The 14923-nt window shown below is 41.8% G+C and overlaps 1 protein-coding gene across 1 annotated transcript in view; it reads right to left on the reverse strand.

Annotated features, from left to right (window-relative positions):
• The window catches only part of vps8 (VPS8 subunit of CORVET complex), a 414958-nt gene that overhangs the window by 60348 nt on the left and 339687 nt on the right, over positions 1-14923 (reverse strand). The window contains exon 43 of the mRNA XM_060898945.1: positions 6026-6079. Within this exon, the coding sequence (XP_060754928.1) occupies positions 6026-6079 (54 nt within the window). The remainder of the gene's footprint in view (positions 1-6025; positions 6080-14923) is intronic.

Here is a 14923-nt window from a genome sequence, read left to right on the forward strand (position 1 = left end):
AGGCCTCCTCCTTGGCCTGGCGAAGCTGTCTGAGTTTTGCGGTGAACCAGGGTTTGTTGTTATTGTATGTGCGGAAGGTCTTGGTGGGCACACACACATCCTCACAAAAACTGATGTAAGATGTCATAGTATCAGTCAGTTCATGCAGGTCTGAGGCTGCAGCCTCAAAAACACTCCAATCAGTGCAGTCAAAGCAGGGTTGTAGTTCCACTTTGGCTTCATCAGACCATCTCCTCACTGTCTTAACTACAGGCTTAGCAGATTTCAGCTTCTGCCTGTAGGACGGGATAAGATGAATCATACAGTGATCAGATAGTTCCAAGGCTGCACGGGGGACAGAGTGATACGAGTCCTTTAAAACAGTGTAACAGTGGTCCAGAGTGTTAGAGTCCCTGGTGGGACACTTAATGTGCTGTTTATATTTTGGCAGTTCATGGCTGAGGTTTGCTCTGTTAAAGTCCCCCAAAACAATGAGCAAAGAGTCCGGGTGGTTTTTCTCCACATTGTTTATCTGGTCAGCCAGGTGTTGTAACGCCTCATTAACACACGCCTGAGGGGGGATGTAAACTCCAACCAGAATAAACGAGGAAAACTCTCGCGGAGTATAAAACAGTTTGCAGTTTATGAATAATGACTCCAGATGAGGACTGCATGATTTATTTAGAACTGTGACATCAGTACACCAACCTTCGTTAATATAAAAGCAGACTCCGCCTCCCCTCGTTTTCCCCGTGAGCTCCGTTTCGCGGTCTGCTCGGTGCAGGTGAAATCCAGGCAGGTGGAGAGAAGAGTCTGGGATGTGCTCACCGAGCCAGGTTTCGGTGAAGCACAAGGCAGCAGATCTGTTAAAATCTGTGTTAACTGTGTTGAGGAGCAGCAGTTCGTCCATCTTATTGGCCAGAGAGCGGACGTTAGCCAGGTGAATAGACAGGAGCGCAGTGCGAAAACCCCGCTGCCTCAGTCTGACGAGTGCACCAGCTCGCTTCCCCCGGTGTCTCTGGCGTCCCCGGCATAATCCATAGAGAGCTGCTGCTCCCCCGACAAGTAACTCTGAAAAAATTTCCGGATTGATGAAAGCCGATGAAAGAACTTTACTGGTGGTTAATCCAATGTTTATGAGTTCTTCTCTAGAGTATATGACAAGCGAAGAAACACACACACAACAAATACACAAAAATGTAGAAAGTACGAGAGAGAGCGAAGTACCGAGGCAACCGTCCGCGACGCCATCTTGGTGATAACCTTATGCACGTTCCTTATGCACATTCTTCATTGTGTACTATTTATCTTACTGTGTTAGTTGTATCCATGTGTCATCTGTATTTTTACCTGCCCTTGTAAAGCACTTTGTGACTTTTGCTTGTGAAAAGCGCTACAGTGCCTTGAAAAAGTATTCATACCCCTTGATCTTTTTCACATTTTTCCACCTTACAACCACGAACTTAAATGTTTTTCTTGAGATTTTATGTGATAGACCAACACAGAGTAGCACATAATTGTGGAGTGAAACGAAAATGATAAATGGTCTTCAAAATTTTAAACAAATAAAAATCTGAAAAATGCGATGTGCATTAGTATTCAGCCCCCCTGCGTCAATATTTTGTAGAGCCACCTTTTGCTGCAATTACAGCTGCAAGTCTTTTGTGGTCTGTCTCTACCAGCTTTTCACATCTAGACACTGAAATTTTTGCCCATTCTTCTTTGCAAAATAGCTCAAGCTCAGCCAGATTGGATGGAGAGCGTCTGTGAACAGCAATTTTCAAGTCTTGCCACAGATGCTCAATGGGATTTAGGTCTGGACTTTGACTGGGCCATTCTAACACATGAATATTCTTTGATCTAAACCATTCCATTGTAGCTCTGGCTGTATGTTTAGGGTCATTGTCTTGTTGGAAAGTGAATCTCCTTCCCAGTCTCAAGTCTTTTGCAGCCTCCAACAGGTTTTCTTCCAGGATTGCCCTGTATTTAGCTCCATCCATCTTCCCATCAACTCTGACCAGCTTCCCTGTCCCTGCTGAAGAAAAGCATCCCCATAGCATGATGCTGCCACCACCATGTTTCACAGTGGGGATGGTGTGTGCAGGGTGATGAGCAGTGTTAGTTTTCCGCCACACATAGCGCTTTGCATTTAGGCCAAAAAGTTCAACTTTGGTCTCATCTGACCAAAGCACCTTCTTCCACATGTTTGCTGTGTCCCCTACATGGCTTCTTATGCCTGTCTTTCAACAATGGCTTTCTTCTTGCCACTCTTCCAAAAAGGCCAGATTTGTGGAGTGTACGACTTATAGTTGTCCTGTGCACAGATTCTCCCACCTGAGCTGTGGATTTCTGCAGCTCCTCCAGAGTGATCATGGGCCTCTTGGCTGCTTCTCTGACCAGTGCTCTCCTTGCTCGCTCTGTCAGTTTAGGTGGACGGCCATGTCTTGGTAGGTTTGCAGTTGTGCCGTACTTTTTCCATTTTTGAATGATGGATTGAACAGTGCTTCTTGAGATGTTCAGAGCTTGGGATATTTTTTTATAACCTAACCCTGCTTTAAACTTCTCCAGAACTTTATCCCTGACCTGTCTGGTGAGTTCTTTGGTCTTCATGATGCTGTTTGTTCTTCAGTGTTCTCTAACAAACCACTGAGGCCTTCACAGAACAAGTGTATTTATGCTGAGAGTAAATTACACACAGTAGGACTCTATTAACTAATTAGATGACTTCTGAAAGCAGTTGATTGCACTGGATCGTATTTAGAGGTATCGGAGTACAGGGGGGCTGAATACTAATGCACACCACATTTTTCAGATTTTTATTTGTTTAAAATTTTGAAGACCATTTATCGTATTCGTTTCACTTCACAATTATGTGCTACTCTGTGTTGGTCTATCACATAAAATCTCAATAAAAAACTTTTAAGTTCGTGGTTGTAAGGTGGAAAAATGTGAAAAAGTTCAAGGGGTATGAATACTTTTTCAAGGCACTGTACGTACTTAAAAGTTGCGCCCTGTCGCCCTGAACAAAATAAAACGAGTGCTCTGAGATCACAATATCTCCCGCTGGCAACTATGCCATAACTCTGGTAAAATGCGACTGAATTGAACGAAATTGAAATATGCGTATTACTGACATATATCAAAGAATCCTGCCAAGTTTCGTGGAATTCCTCCACAAATTGTGAGAGGAGTTGATTTAAGAAGGTGAGCACCCTTCCCAGGACAGACGGATGGACAGACGGACGGACGGGCAGACAGACATCGCCTTTCGGCCAGCGGGGGATAATAAAAACTGATTGGAAAAAAAAATCATGAAAACTGACAGAGTTATAAGTGATTGAAAAAAAAATAAATCCAGTTTTTCATGGATCATTCCGGATCAGTGATCCAGATCAGCACCAAAAGTCACAGCAACGTAATTCAGCCCAGAGGTATTCTTCATGTGAAATCTAGTGATGATTGGTTGAAAACTGAGGAAGAAATAGCGTCCTAAAAATGTTAGGAGAATAATAATAAGAATATTAATAAGAATGATAAAGTAGAAAGATCCGGAGTCAGAGTAACGATTTGCGCCAGCGCTACTAGCGCAAATTTAAAAACCAGACAAGGAAGAATCCAAGATAGGATAAGATGATAGAAGACGAACAGCAGAGGTTATAGGGGTCGTTCTGCATATTTTGCCAGTGCTCTGCCCAAGCTGCCACTTTAAATGAAAATGTGGCCCATCTCGACAGACAAGTGATGAATTTTAACTGGACGGGGAGACAGTGAATTCTCAATGGAGAGAAATAAATGCGCATATTGCCATCAGTGGTCCCTGGAAATTTTCTGAGAAAGGAATGAAATGAGAACAGTGTGTGTGCGTGTGTATATCAGCACACAGACAAAAGAAGAGAGACACAAAAGGAGAGAGACACAGAGAGAGAGAGAGAGAGAGAGAGAGAGAGAGAGAGAGAGAAGCGTCGGGTTAAAGCCATCATAACCAAGCTAATGTATCAGAGATGAGAGTGCAGATGAGAGGCCGACTCTGTTTCACACATGGCTGCATCTACAAAACAAGTCAGAGACTCTCTCTTTACAGCAAGTGAGCGAGCGAGAGAGTGAGTGAGAGCACAGCCCGCGGCATACTTTCTCCCAGCCTGAGCTATGAACGTTACGATTTCAGCCTAAGAAAATGTGTTGTATTGTTGTTTTTTTTTATGCTGCTCTGTATTATAAACACAGATTTTCTTACATTGTCCTTGACTGTCTTACTTTTCATCGAGACTGCAGTTTTGTACATACACTCTGTAGAGTATTATCTTTAATAATGCACCACTGCAGAGATCACAATTTTCTTTATTGTTTCTCGTTCAGAATTCCTTTAACCACTCACTGTTTCATGATATGAAAAGTCCTCTGAATCCTGACTGTTCGGAAATGACTTCACAGAGCTGCGGACGGATTAGAAATCTGTTGCGTCGCTTTGCGTTTCGCTTCACAAACCAAACACGTTGAAAATTAGTTGAAAATATGAAAACAGTGACCGTATTTAACCCCTTGCTGACTGTCTATTCTGGTGGCTAAATAACTGTCGGTGTACAATTTACAATAAAGCGCAAAACAGTAGGGTATGCTGGATCGAGTGCTATTTTAGAAGCTGCTGATTAATGAGAGTGAAAGCCATTTTGTTAAATTAAACCACACGTGCACTGACTGGAATGAACCAGGACTATTCATACATTATTCGATCCACATTCACTGGGTATGAGCAATCGTGCGCTCTGATTGGCTACTCTACCACGAGGCTATCAGCTCATATACTGTGATTAGAGAAAAACAAAATGGCGGCATGTGTTGCTGAACCAACCGAGGATGAAATAAAAACTCTACTCGAAAACAAAACCCCAAAAAATACAAAAAAAAAAATGGAATAAAAGTATTTGATGGTAAGAACATCTCTTTTTTTTTTCCAAGAATTATTATTATAGCATTTTTCACAAATCGCTCCTGTCATTTCGCCGGTTTGTTTACATTAACCGGAAATGATTTTGTCCTACGTTGTGTATAAAGTTTTTATTTATCGGATTTGCAAAAAATAAAAATGCTCTCTTTCTCAAAATCCAGTGAATGTGGATAGAATAAAACAGTTATTCCACTCAATCTCGTCGTACATGGTTTACAGCTGACTCCGCGCTACGTGTCTCATCGGCTATCAGCTCATGTACGACTCGATTTCGCGGAATAACTGTTATACTGACGCTAAACTAGACTCTTATTCGATATTTACAATATCAAGACTTGCTCTCTTATTTTATTTTTCAATTTTAAATAAACAGCAAAGAAACCAAATTGCTTTTCCAGTCCACATTTTCTATCCCTCATTTTTTTTCTTAAGAAAAATCCAGCTGGGCGGCACGGTGGTGTAGTGGTTAGCGCTGTCGCCTCACAGCAAGAAGGTCCGGGTTCGAGCCCCGTGGCCGGTGAGGGCCTTTCTGTGCGGAGTTTGCATGTTCTCCCCGTGTCCGCGTGGGTTTCCTCCAGGTGCTCCGGTTTCCCCCACAGTCCAAAGACATGCAGGTTAGGTTAACTGGTGACTCTAAATTGACCGTAGGTGTGAATGTGAGTGTGAATGGTTGTCTGTGTCTATGTGCCAGCCCTGTGATGACCTGGCGACTTGTCCAGGGTGTACCCCGCCTTTCGCCCGTAGTCAGCTGGGATAGGCTCCAGCTTGCCTGCGACCCTGTAGAACAGGATAAAGCGGCTACAGATAATGAGATGAGATGAAAATCCAGCAACGTTAGAGGTGTGAACTCCATTCAGATCATTTGTATAATCAAAATATTGAAACCCTGACCTTATTTAATGACATTTGGTTATCTGAGCCCAATAGCTAATGCTAATGCCGAGTTATTTAACATCTCAAGTGTCTCTAATTTATGAAAAATATTAAAACTGTAGGATGTGTCCTGGATAACTTCATGTGAATCTAATCAGCATGCAATCCCCGTTCTGGATTATAATCCCATCATCATGATCCCACTTTAATCGCAGGTCTCGTCCTTACCTTCCTGTGATGAGTCTCGGCGGCGGATCCCCGATGGACGGATGTCACTTTGGTCTGAAAAATAAATGAGGGATGACAGGTGAGCGCTCTGACACACAGCTGCAGTGACAGAACAAGGCAAAAAGTAGGGCAGGGTTAAAGAGAAAAGGGATGAGCATGGACAGCTTCAATTATAGGCCTGAGGTGGCCTGACCCCCTGAAACATCAAACACTTCATCACTGCTGAAAAACAGAACAGGAGGTCATGTCAAACATGCTGGAGTCGATCAGGATGGCTTTAGTAGGGAAGTGACCAACCGCCATGCTTACAGCAGACTAAACTCTAGAGACCGGATAAATTATGTATTTTAAGTCAGTATGAATGAAAAACAAAGACGTGCTACCATGCTAGTCATATCTAGCCTAAACATGCTAGCCTCATACCAAGCCTTCAGTTCGCTTGTATATTTTCTGCCTTTTTAAACCCACTGACGGTGTTCTATTTGCCTATCATTTGCATATGTCTCATCTGCCTGAATTAGCTATAATATATCCAGGTGTAAATGAAATTCAATGTGCTCAAAATCAATCAATCAACAACTTTATTAAAGTGTCAAACTTATAGCTGGCCACAAGTAGCCTACTAATTGGGGATACCAGCTATAAATAAATATGAATAAAATCTGAAATATATACTTCTATCGATATTCTTAAATATAAATGATAAATCTTAAATGTATACAATAAAACTTAGAAAATCCGAACTGTTATTCTTGACATAAAAAAAATATATCCTTGATTTGAATGGAATATAAATAATTATTATATGTTTCAAAACAATCAGCCACAAGGTCAGCCTCCAAGAAGCGAGAACACAGACGGGTAAGCTCCGACTCTCATTTGGATTAAAAAAAAAAAAACGTTGTTTACCTGCATTTAGATTAATACATGTAACTTGTATTGTGTTTAAAGGATATGGGACATGGATTTTTTTCTGGGTATAATTATGTATAAAGGACATAAGAAATGCCATCTAAATCACTGCAGGGCGTCAAAAATGTGAAAATCATGACATTATTCAAGTTTTTCTATACATCAGCGTAAAACAAGGATTCGTTAATGAGCTAGGTGGTCACGTGACCCGTGACGTCACAAAAACTTTCCAAAGAGCCAGCACTTTGGGTATCTAATGTAAACAGGTTACCGAAATGGACACCATCGACAGTGATGTTCCCGATGTTTCACAGAGATGTGAAGTTAGACCCTATCAATTCGAACCGATAGCTGGAAATTCACATGAACATGGATCTTGTCTTTACTCTGACGGGTCAGATGATTCTGAGAGTGAGAGTTCATTCAATCCCCATGAAACTGAAAGCGGTCGGCTGGATAACACTTCCTGGTAAGTTAAAAACAATTCTGCTCAAAGGCTAATGATCTGTTGAAAGAAGTATTATTTTTGTATCATACATTGAAAGTTCATCATAGATCTAGCTAAAGTCCGTTGCAAGCTAGTTTTTTTTTTTGCTGATATTTTTCGAGATTGATTGAGATACAATGCTTCCAGAGTCCGAGATGAAAACATTCAAAATGGCGAAACGAGTCAGAATTATGATAATCAATAATTGATACACCCAAAATTATAATACTAATCCTTACCTCGGCTTTCAGTCGCTTAGCGCAGAGGTCTTCAACAGGGGGGTCGCGAAATCGCACTGGATCACTCATATCAACAAAAATATTCCTGCCCTGTCCCCTGGCCTCCGTGCAGGGATGCAAACAGCGCGCCTTTCGGCGGATGCTGCCTTTTTCACGGCTGAATCGCGCAGATCCAATTAAAAAAAAAATAAATAGCGATGTTGGTTCATGGAGCATGAGGCATGAAGTGTAAGGATGAGAGAGAGGCGGTTTGGGTCGGGAAGCTGCGCGCATTTGTGCAGCCTGGCGCAGGTGTGCGCGGCTTCCCGATTTGAACTGTTTTTTTTTTCTCATCCTTATACTTCCTGTTTCATGTTTCATGAATTAATATCGCTCAGTACCTGAGTATTAATGTTGAAAGAATCCTCAGTGAAATGGTCCGAATACAGTTTGTGGGAAACAGTAGGTGCAAAGTTTTTTTCAACAGGTGTTCTGTAAAGTTGTCCTACCAAGCCTACTGCGCATGCGCGAAGCCCACTGCGCATGCGCAGGTGAGCCCACACTTTCCTCAGCTTCGGGTCCTTGGGGAATGCAAAAAAAAACTTACTCCAGGGCATTTCCCATTGGAATTATTGCAACCATAAGCAGCACAATACACCACGATGTCCAATGTACTTTAAAGACTATAAAAACAATTTTCTTGTCATCCACTTCTCCATTCATCTACCCGCTTGTGCTGTGCCCGAAAGTTTTTGTGACGTATGATCACATGACAGCGGCTCTTCCGGTTGCAAAAAATGCATATCGGAAGTCGAGCAGAAATGCCATATAATCATCACGAATATAACGATTTTGCTGAATTTAATAGATGATTTTGTATTTGTTGATGCAATTAATTCATATTTTTAATGGAAAGAAACTGATATAGCGTGCTTTTATGTTTCATGTCCCATATCCTTTAAGTTCCCGGTATAAGATTATTTAATTTGCTTCAGAATGTGATCGTCTCAGTTCATCTGATTATTTAATGAGCCTTTTACGTTTTATCAGTGAAAATGCATGCATGTACATGTATGTTGCATAAGCTATAACACCCGTCCTGTTTTAATGAGAGTCAACCCACAATCAATGACGTCAAATCAGTCTTAGTCGAGCACGTCGGTGACCGTATTTCTTACTTTCACCATAAATTTTTATTGATATGACTTTGGTCTATAGCTGTAAAAGGCCTTGGCCTTAAAACCGGTTATCGCAGTGACGTCATGCACTCAGGGCTGGCTGGCTCAGCTCGAATGCCAACTTTGCGGTCGATTTTAACTCTCAAAAATATTTTTTTTTATTCGCATTTATGCAGCATACAAGAGTCAAGGAAGGAGATACTATCCACTCAGAAATGTATTTAAAAATAAAGGCTCTGTGTATCTGCTTTAAAAATTCAGGTTGTCCATATTGTTATATAGTGGTTTTAAATATCAGGATCCTAAACGAAATCAAAAGAATAAAAGAACCATGATTTTATAACCAGAGGTCAAATGTTAAGATCACGTTTGGTTTATTCTTCAATTACAGCATGGCCTAGTGCACATTTCTTCTTGGTAACATGTAATGAATAAACATGTAATCTCGTCTTGGGGAAGCCACGGCCTAACGGTTCGAGAAGCAGCTTTGGGACTAAAAGATCGCTGTTTTGAGTCCCTGCACCAGCAGGAATGGCTAAAGTGACAAGGAATTCTAATTTTTGGTGGTGATCTTAATGTTCAACTTCAGCCTAAATTAGATACATCTAATCAGAGGCAAAAGAAAAGTCCAACTGCCATTTTAGTTCAGCGGATGCTTGCAGAGCTGGGTTTGATTGACGTGTGGAGAGAATCTCATCCAGGAGAAAAACAATTCACCTATTATTCCCCATGCCACTCTGTATATTCACGAATTCATTACTTATTTATGTCTAAATCAGACTGGTACAGAGTCAGGGACTGTAAGATAGGGATCAGGGATGTATCTGACCACTCGGGGGTGTACCTAACCCTGCAACTAACTCATCAATGGAAAAATACACTTTGGAGACTTAATACGAGCATCTTAAATGACAAAGCAGTACAGAAACAGATTCAACAGGAATTTGAAACATATTGACAAAATAATGATAATGGAGAGGTGTCTCCAAATACTTTATGGGACGCAGCGAAGGCAGTCTTTCGAGGTAAAATGATTGCCCTCACAGCCTCTCGGAAAAAGGAAAAACAGAGAAGACTTATGGCCCTTTTCCACTACCCTTTTTCAGCTCACTTCAGCTCGCTTCAGCCCGACACGGCTCGCGTTTCAACTACCTCAGAGCAGCACGACTCAGCTCGCTTCAGCCCTGCTTAGCACCCAAAACTCGCACGGTTTTGGAGTAGGGCTGAAGCGAGCCAAACCGAGCTGAGTGGGGCTAGGGGCGTGAGGAGACACTCCCCTGTGCACTGATTGGTGAGGAGGAGTGTCCTCACACGCCCACACACGCCCCGCGAGCACGCTGGGATCTGTAAACACCGTAAACCCGGAAGAAGAAGAATTACGAATTACGAGAATTTCTGAAGCCTTATGCGCCTCGCCTCATCTATACGCTCTTTCCAGTATCTGTTGGCGTTGTCGGTGACAACAAGCCATAGCACCAAGACCAGCAACACTAACGACTCCATGTTTATTGTTTACTCTCCGGGTCGTGAGACTACAGCTTAAAAGGTCACTGATGTCACTGTTTGCGCCGCCTAACGACATCACGTGACGTCCACCCACTTTCGCTAATTCCACCCAATGTGTCCACCCACTTCCAGCCAGCACGGTTCAGCGCGGTTGTAATCGAAATGCAACTCCAACAGCCCCGCTCAGCCCGACTCAGCACAGCACGGCTCAGCCCGACTCAGCCGCGTTGGTAGTGGAAAAGTGGCATTATTGAACTACAAGAGGAAATGAAATCATTAGAAATTAGACACACTGAACAAAAAGATCCTCAGATACTAAATAGAATACACAAAATTAAACAAGATATAAATGGTATATATGATGAGGAAATTGAAAAACAACTCAAATTTACCAAACGAAGGTATTATGGGACGGGGTCTAGGGCGATGAAACTACTTTCCTGGAGGATACAAAAACAACGGGAAAAGAATACGATTTATAAGATTAGGAACCCCAAGACACAAAAGGTATGCAGTAAATCAGAGGATATCCAACATGCCTTTGAACTATATTATAAAGACCTGTATACCCAACCGACCATGGCAGATATCACAACAATAGAGACTTTCCTAAGTTCACTAGACCTACCATCGATAGGAGAACAACAGAATAAAGAAATTATTGCTGAGATAACAGCAGAAGAACTGAATAAGGCCATCTCAAGATTGAAAGCAAATAAGGCTCCGGGCTCAGACAGATACCCGTCCGAATGGTATAAAACATTTAAACTTCAAATTACACCTGTGCTGCTTAACTGTTTTAATCATACACTGAGAACAGGGGAAGCCCCCCCATTCAGGGAAGGAAGCAGTTATCTCTATCATCTCAAAAGAAGGAAAAGATAAAAAAAAAAAGAATGCAGCTCATACAGACCAATATCAGTCTTGAATGTAGACTATAAATTATTTGCTTCAATTCTATCTAAGAGACTGTAAACTATTGTTCCGGAGCTGGTAGATTTAGATCAAACAGGCTTTGTGTTAAATAGACAGACACAGGATAATTTAAGGAGAACATTACAAGTGATGAGTCATATTACATTAGAAAACATCAGTGCAATGTTGGTCAGCCTAGACGCCGAAAAGGCATTTGACTCGGTGGGATGGGAATTTCTATACAGGGTACTTGCAAGATTCGGCTTCAAAGATGGCTTTATTAAATGTATTAGAGCGTTCTACTTCTCCCCAACAGCCAGGATTAGAATTAATGGACACCTGTCGCAAACTACAACCCCGATTCCAAAAAAGTTGGGACAAAGTACAAATTGTAAATAAAAACAGAATGCAATAATTTACAAATCTCAAAAACTGATATTGTATTCACAACAGAACATAGACAACATATCAAATGTCGAAAGTGAGACATTTTGAAATTTCATGCCAAATATTGGCTCATTTGAAATTTCATGACAGCAACACATCTCAAAAAAGTTGGGACAGGGGCAATAAGAGGCTGGAAAAGTTAAAGGTACAAAAAAGGAACAGCTGGAGGACCAAATTGCAACTCATTAGGTCAATTGGCAATAGGTCATTAACATGACTGGGTATAAAAAGAGCATCTTGGAGTGGCAGCGGCTCTCAGAAGTAAAGATGGGAAGAGGATCACCAATCCCCCTAATTCTGCGCCGACAAATAGTGGAGCAATATCAGAAAGGAGTTCGACAGTGTAAAATTGCAAAGAGTTTGAACATATCATCATCTACAGTGCATAATATCATCAAAAGATTCAGAGAATCTGGAAGAATCTCTGTGTGTAAGGGTCAAGGCCAGAAAACCATACTGGGTGCCCGTGATCTTCGGCCCCTTAGACGGCACTGCATCACATACAGGCATGCTTCTGTATTGGAAATCACAAAATGGGCTCAGGAATATTTCCAGAGAACATTATCTGTGAACACAATTCACCGTGCCGTCCACCGTTGCCAGCTAAAACTCTATAGTTCAAAGAAGAAGCCGTATCTAAACATGATCCAGAAGCGCAGACAGCTTCTCTGGGCCAAGGCTCATTTAAAATGGACTGTGGCAAAGTGGAAAACTGTTCTGTGGTCAGACGAATCAAAATTCGAAGTTCTTTATGGAAATCAGGGACGCCGTGTCATTCGGACTAAAGAGGAGAAGGACGACCCAAGTTGTTATCAGTGCTCAGTTCAGAAGCCTGCATCTCTGATGGTATGGGGTTGCATTAGTGCGTATGGCATGGGCAGCTTACACATCTGGAAAGACAGCATCAATGCTGAAAGGTTCTAGAGCAACATATGCTCCCATCCAGACAACGTCTCTTTCAGGGAAGACCTTGCATTTTCCAACATGACAATGCCAAACCACATACTGCATCAATTACAGCATCATGGCTGCGTAGAAGAAGGGTCCGGGTACTGAACTGGCCAGCCTGCAGTCCAGATCTTTCACCCATAGAAAACATTTGGCGCATCATAAAACGGAAGATACGACAAAAAAAAGACCTAAGACAGTTGAGCAACTAGAATCCTACATTAGACAAGAATGGGTTAACATTCTTATCCCTAAACTTGAGCAACTTGTCTCCTCAGTCCCCAGACATTTACAGACTGTTATAAAGAGAAAAGGGGATGTCTCACAGTGGTAAACATGGACTTGTCGCAACTTTTTTGAGGTGTGCTGTTGTCATGAAATTTAAAAATCACCTAATTTTTCTCTTTAAATGATACATTTTCTCAGTTTAAACATTTGATATGTCATCTATGTTCTATTCTGAATAAAATATGGAATTTTGAAACTTCCACATCATTGCATTCCATTTTTATTTACAATTTGTACTTTGTCCCAGCTTTTTTGGAATCGGGGTTGTAGGGTCGCAGGCAAGCTGGAGTCTATCCCAGCTGACTACGGGCGAAAGGCGGGGTACACCCTGGACAAGTCGCCAGGTCATCACAGGGCTGACACATAGACACAGACAACCATTCACACTCACATTCACACCTACGCTCAATTTAGAGTCACCAGTTAACCTAACCTGCATGTCTTTGGACTGTGGGGGAAACCCACGTGGACACGGGGAGAACATGCAAACTGCACACAGAAAGGCCCTCGCCGGCCACGGGGCTCGAACCTGGACCTTCTTGCTGTGAGGCGACAGCGCTAACCACTACACCACCGTGCCGCCCGGAATACAATCTGATTTCTATATTTCATGATGCATACCAAAAAAAAAAAGACAATAAAAAGTTGGTCTCAAGAATATATGGAAGTATACAAGCCTCTAAAAAACACTCTACGATATCCATTAAACAAAAATGGGAGAGGGAGCCAGAAACACAAATATCACAAGAGACCTGGATGGAAATATGTGAGACACAAGCGACCACCGCAAACTCGAGATCGTTGAGAGAGTTCTGCTGGAAGAATGTAGTGAGATTTTTTTATAACTCCTAAATTAACAGCACTGCAAACAGGCACACAGAGCAGAGGCTTCTGTTGGAGACAATGTGGAACCTCTATGGCTAATCATTCCATGTTTTTTGGGCCTGTCTGAAAATCCAGTCACACTGGAGGGAAGTGGCTACCGAGATAAATAAAATAATAGGGATGGATTTAGACTTCTCTTTTGTTACCTTATATCTAGGTAAAATACCAGAAACAGTTTTACAGAAGGATAAATACCTATTGAAGATACTTTTGGCAAGTAGTAGGAAAGATATAACCAGAAAATGGTTGCAACTTGATCCTCCAACATTGGACCAGTGGTGCGGGATCATTAAAGAAATTTACTGTATGGAGAGACTTACCTTTGTTTTAAGACTTCAGTTGGAGAAATGTACAGAACGCTGGGAAAAATGGATTGTGTATGCACCTTGAAAAGTATGACATTATACCATGATGTACATGTTAAGTAATATTTTGTTTTTAATTGTAACACCCATGATGATCTCATGTTCTTTGTACACTACCGTTCAAAAGTTTGGGGTCACTTTGAAATGTCCTTATTTTTGAAAGAAAAGCACTGTTCTTTTCAACGAAGCTCACTTTAAACTAATCAGAAATTCACTCTATACATTGCTAATGTGGTAAATGACTATTCTAGCTGCAAATGTCTGGTTTTTGGTGCAATATCTCCATAGGTGTATAGAGGCCCATTTCCAGCAACTCTCACTCCAGTGTTCTAATGGTACAATGTGTTTGCTCATTGCCTCAGAAGGCTAATGGATGATTAGAAAACCCCTGTACAATCATGTTAGCACAGCTGAAAACAGTTTAGCTCTTTAGGCCAAGTTTACATTAGACCGTATCTGTCTCGTTTTCTTCGCGGATGCACTGTCCGTTTACATTAAACTGCCTGGAAACGCCGGGAAACGGGAATCCGCCAGGGTCCACGTATTCAATCCAGATCGTGTCAGCTCCGGTGCTGTGTAAACATTGAGAATACGCGGATACGCTGTGCTGAGCTCTAGCTGGCGTCGTCATTGGACAACGTCACTGTGACATCCACCTTCCTGATTCGCTGGCGTTGGTCATGTGACGCGACTGCTGAAAAACGGCGCGGATTTCCGCCTTGTATCACCTTTCATTAAAGAGTATAAAA

Source organism: Neoarius graeffei, chromosome 18, assembly GCF_027579695.1.
Source record: "Neoarius graeffei isolate fNeoGra1 chromosome 18, fNeoGra1.pri, whole genome shotgun sequence".
Classification (NCBI taxonomy): domain Eukaryota; kingdom Metazoa; phylum Chordata; class Actinopteri; order Siluriformes; family Ariidae; genus Neoarius; species Neoarius graeffei.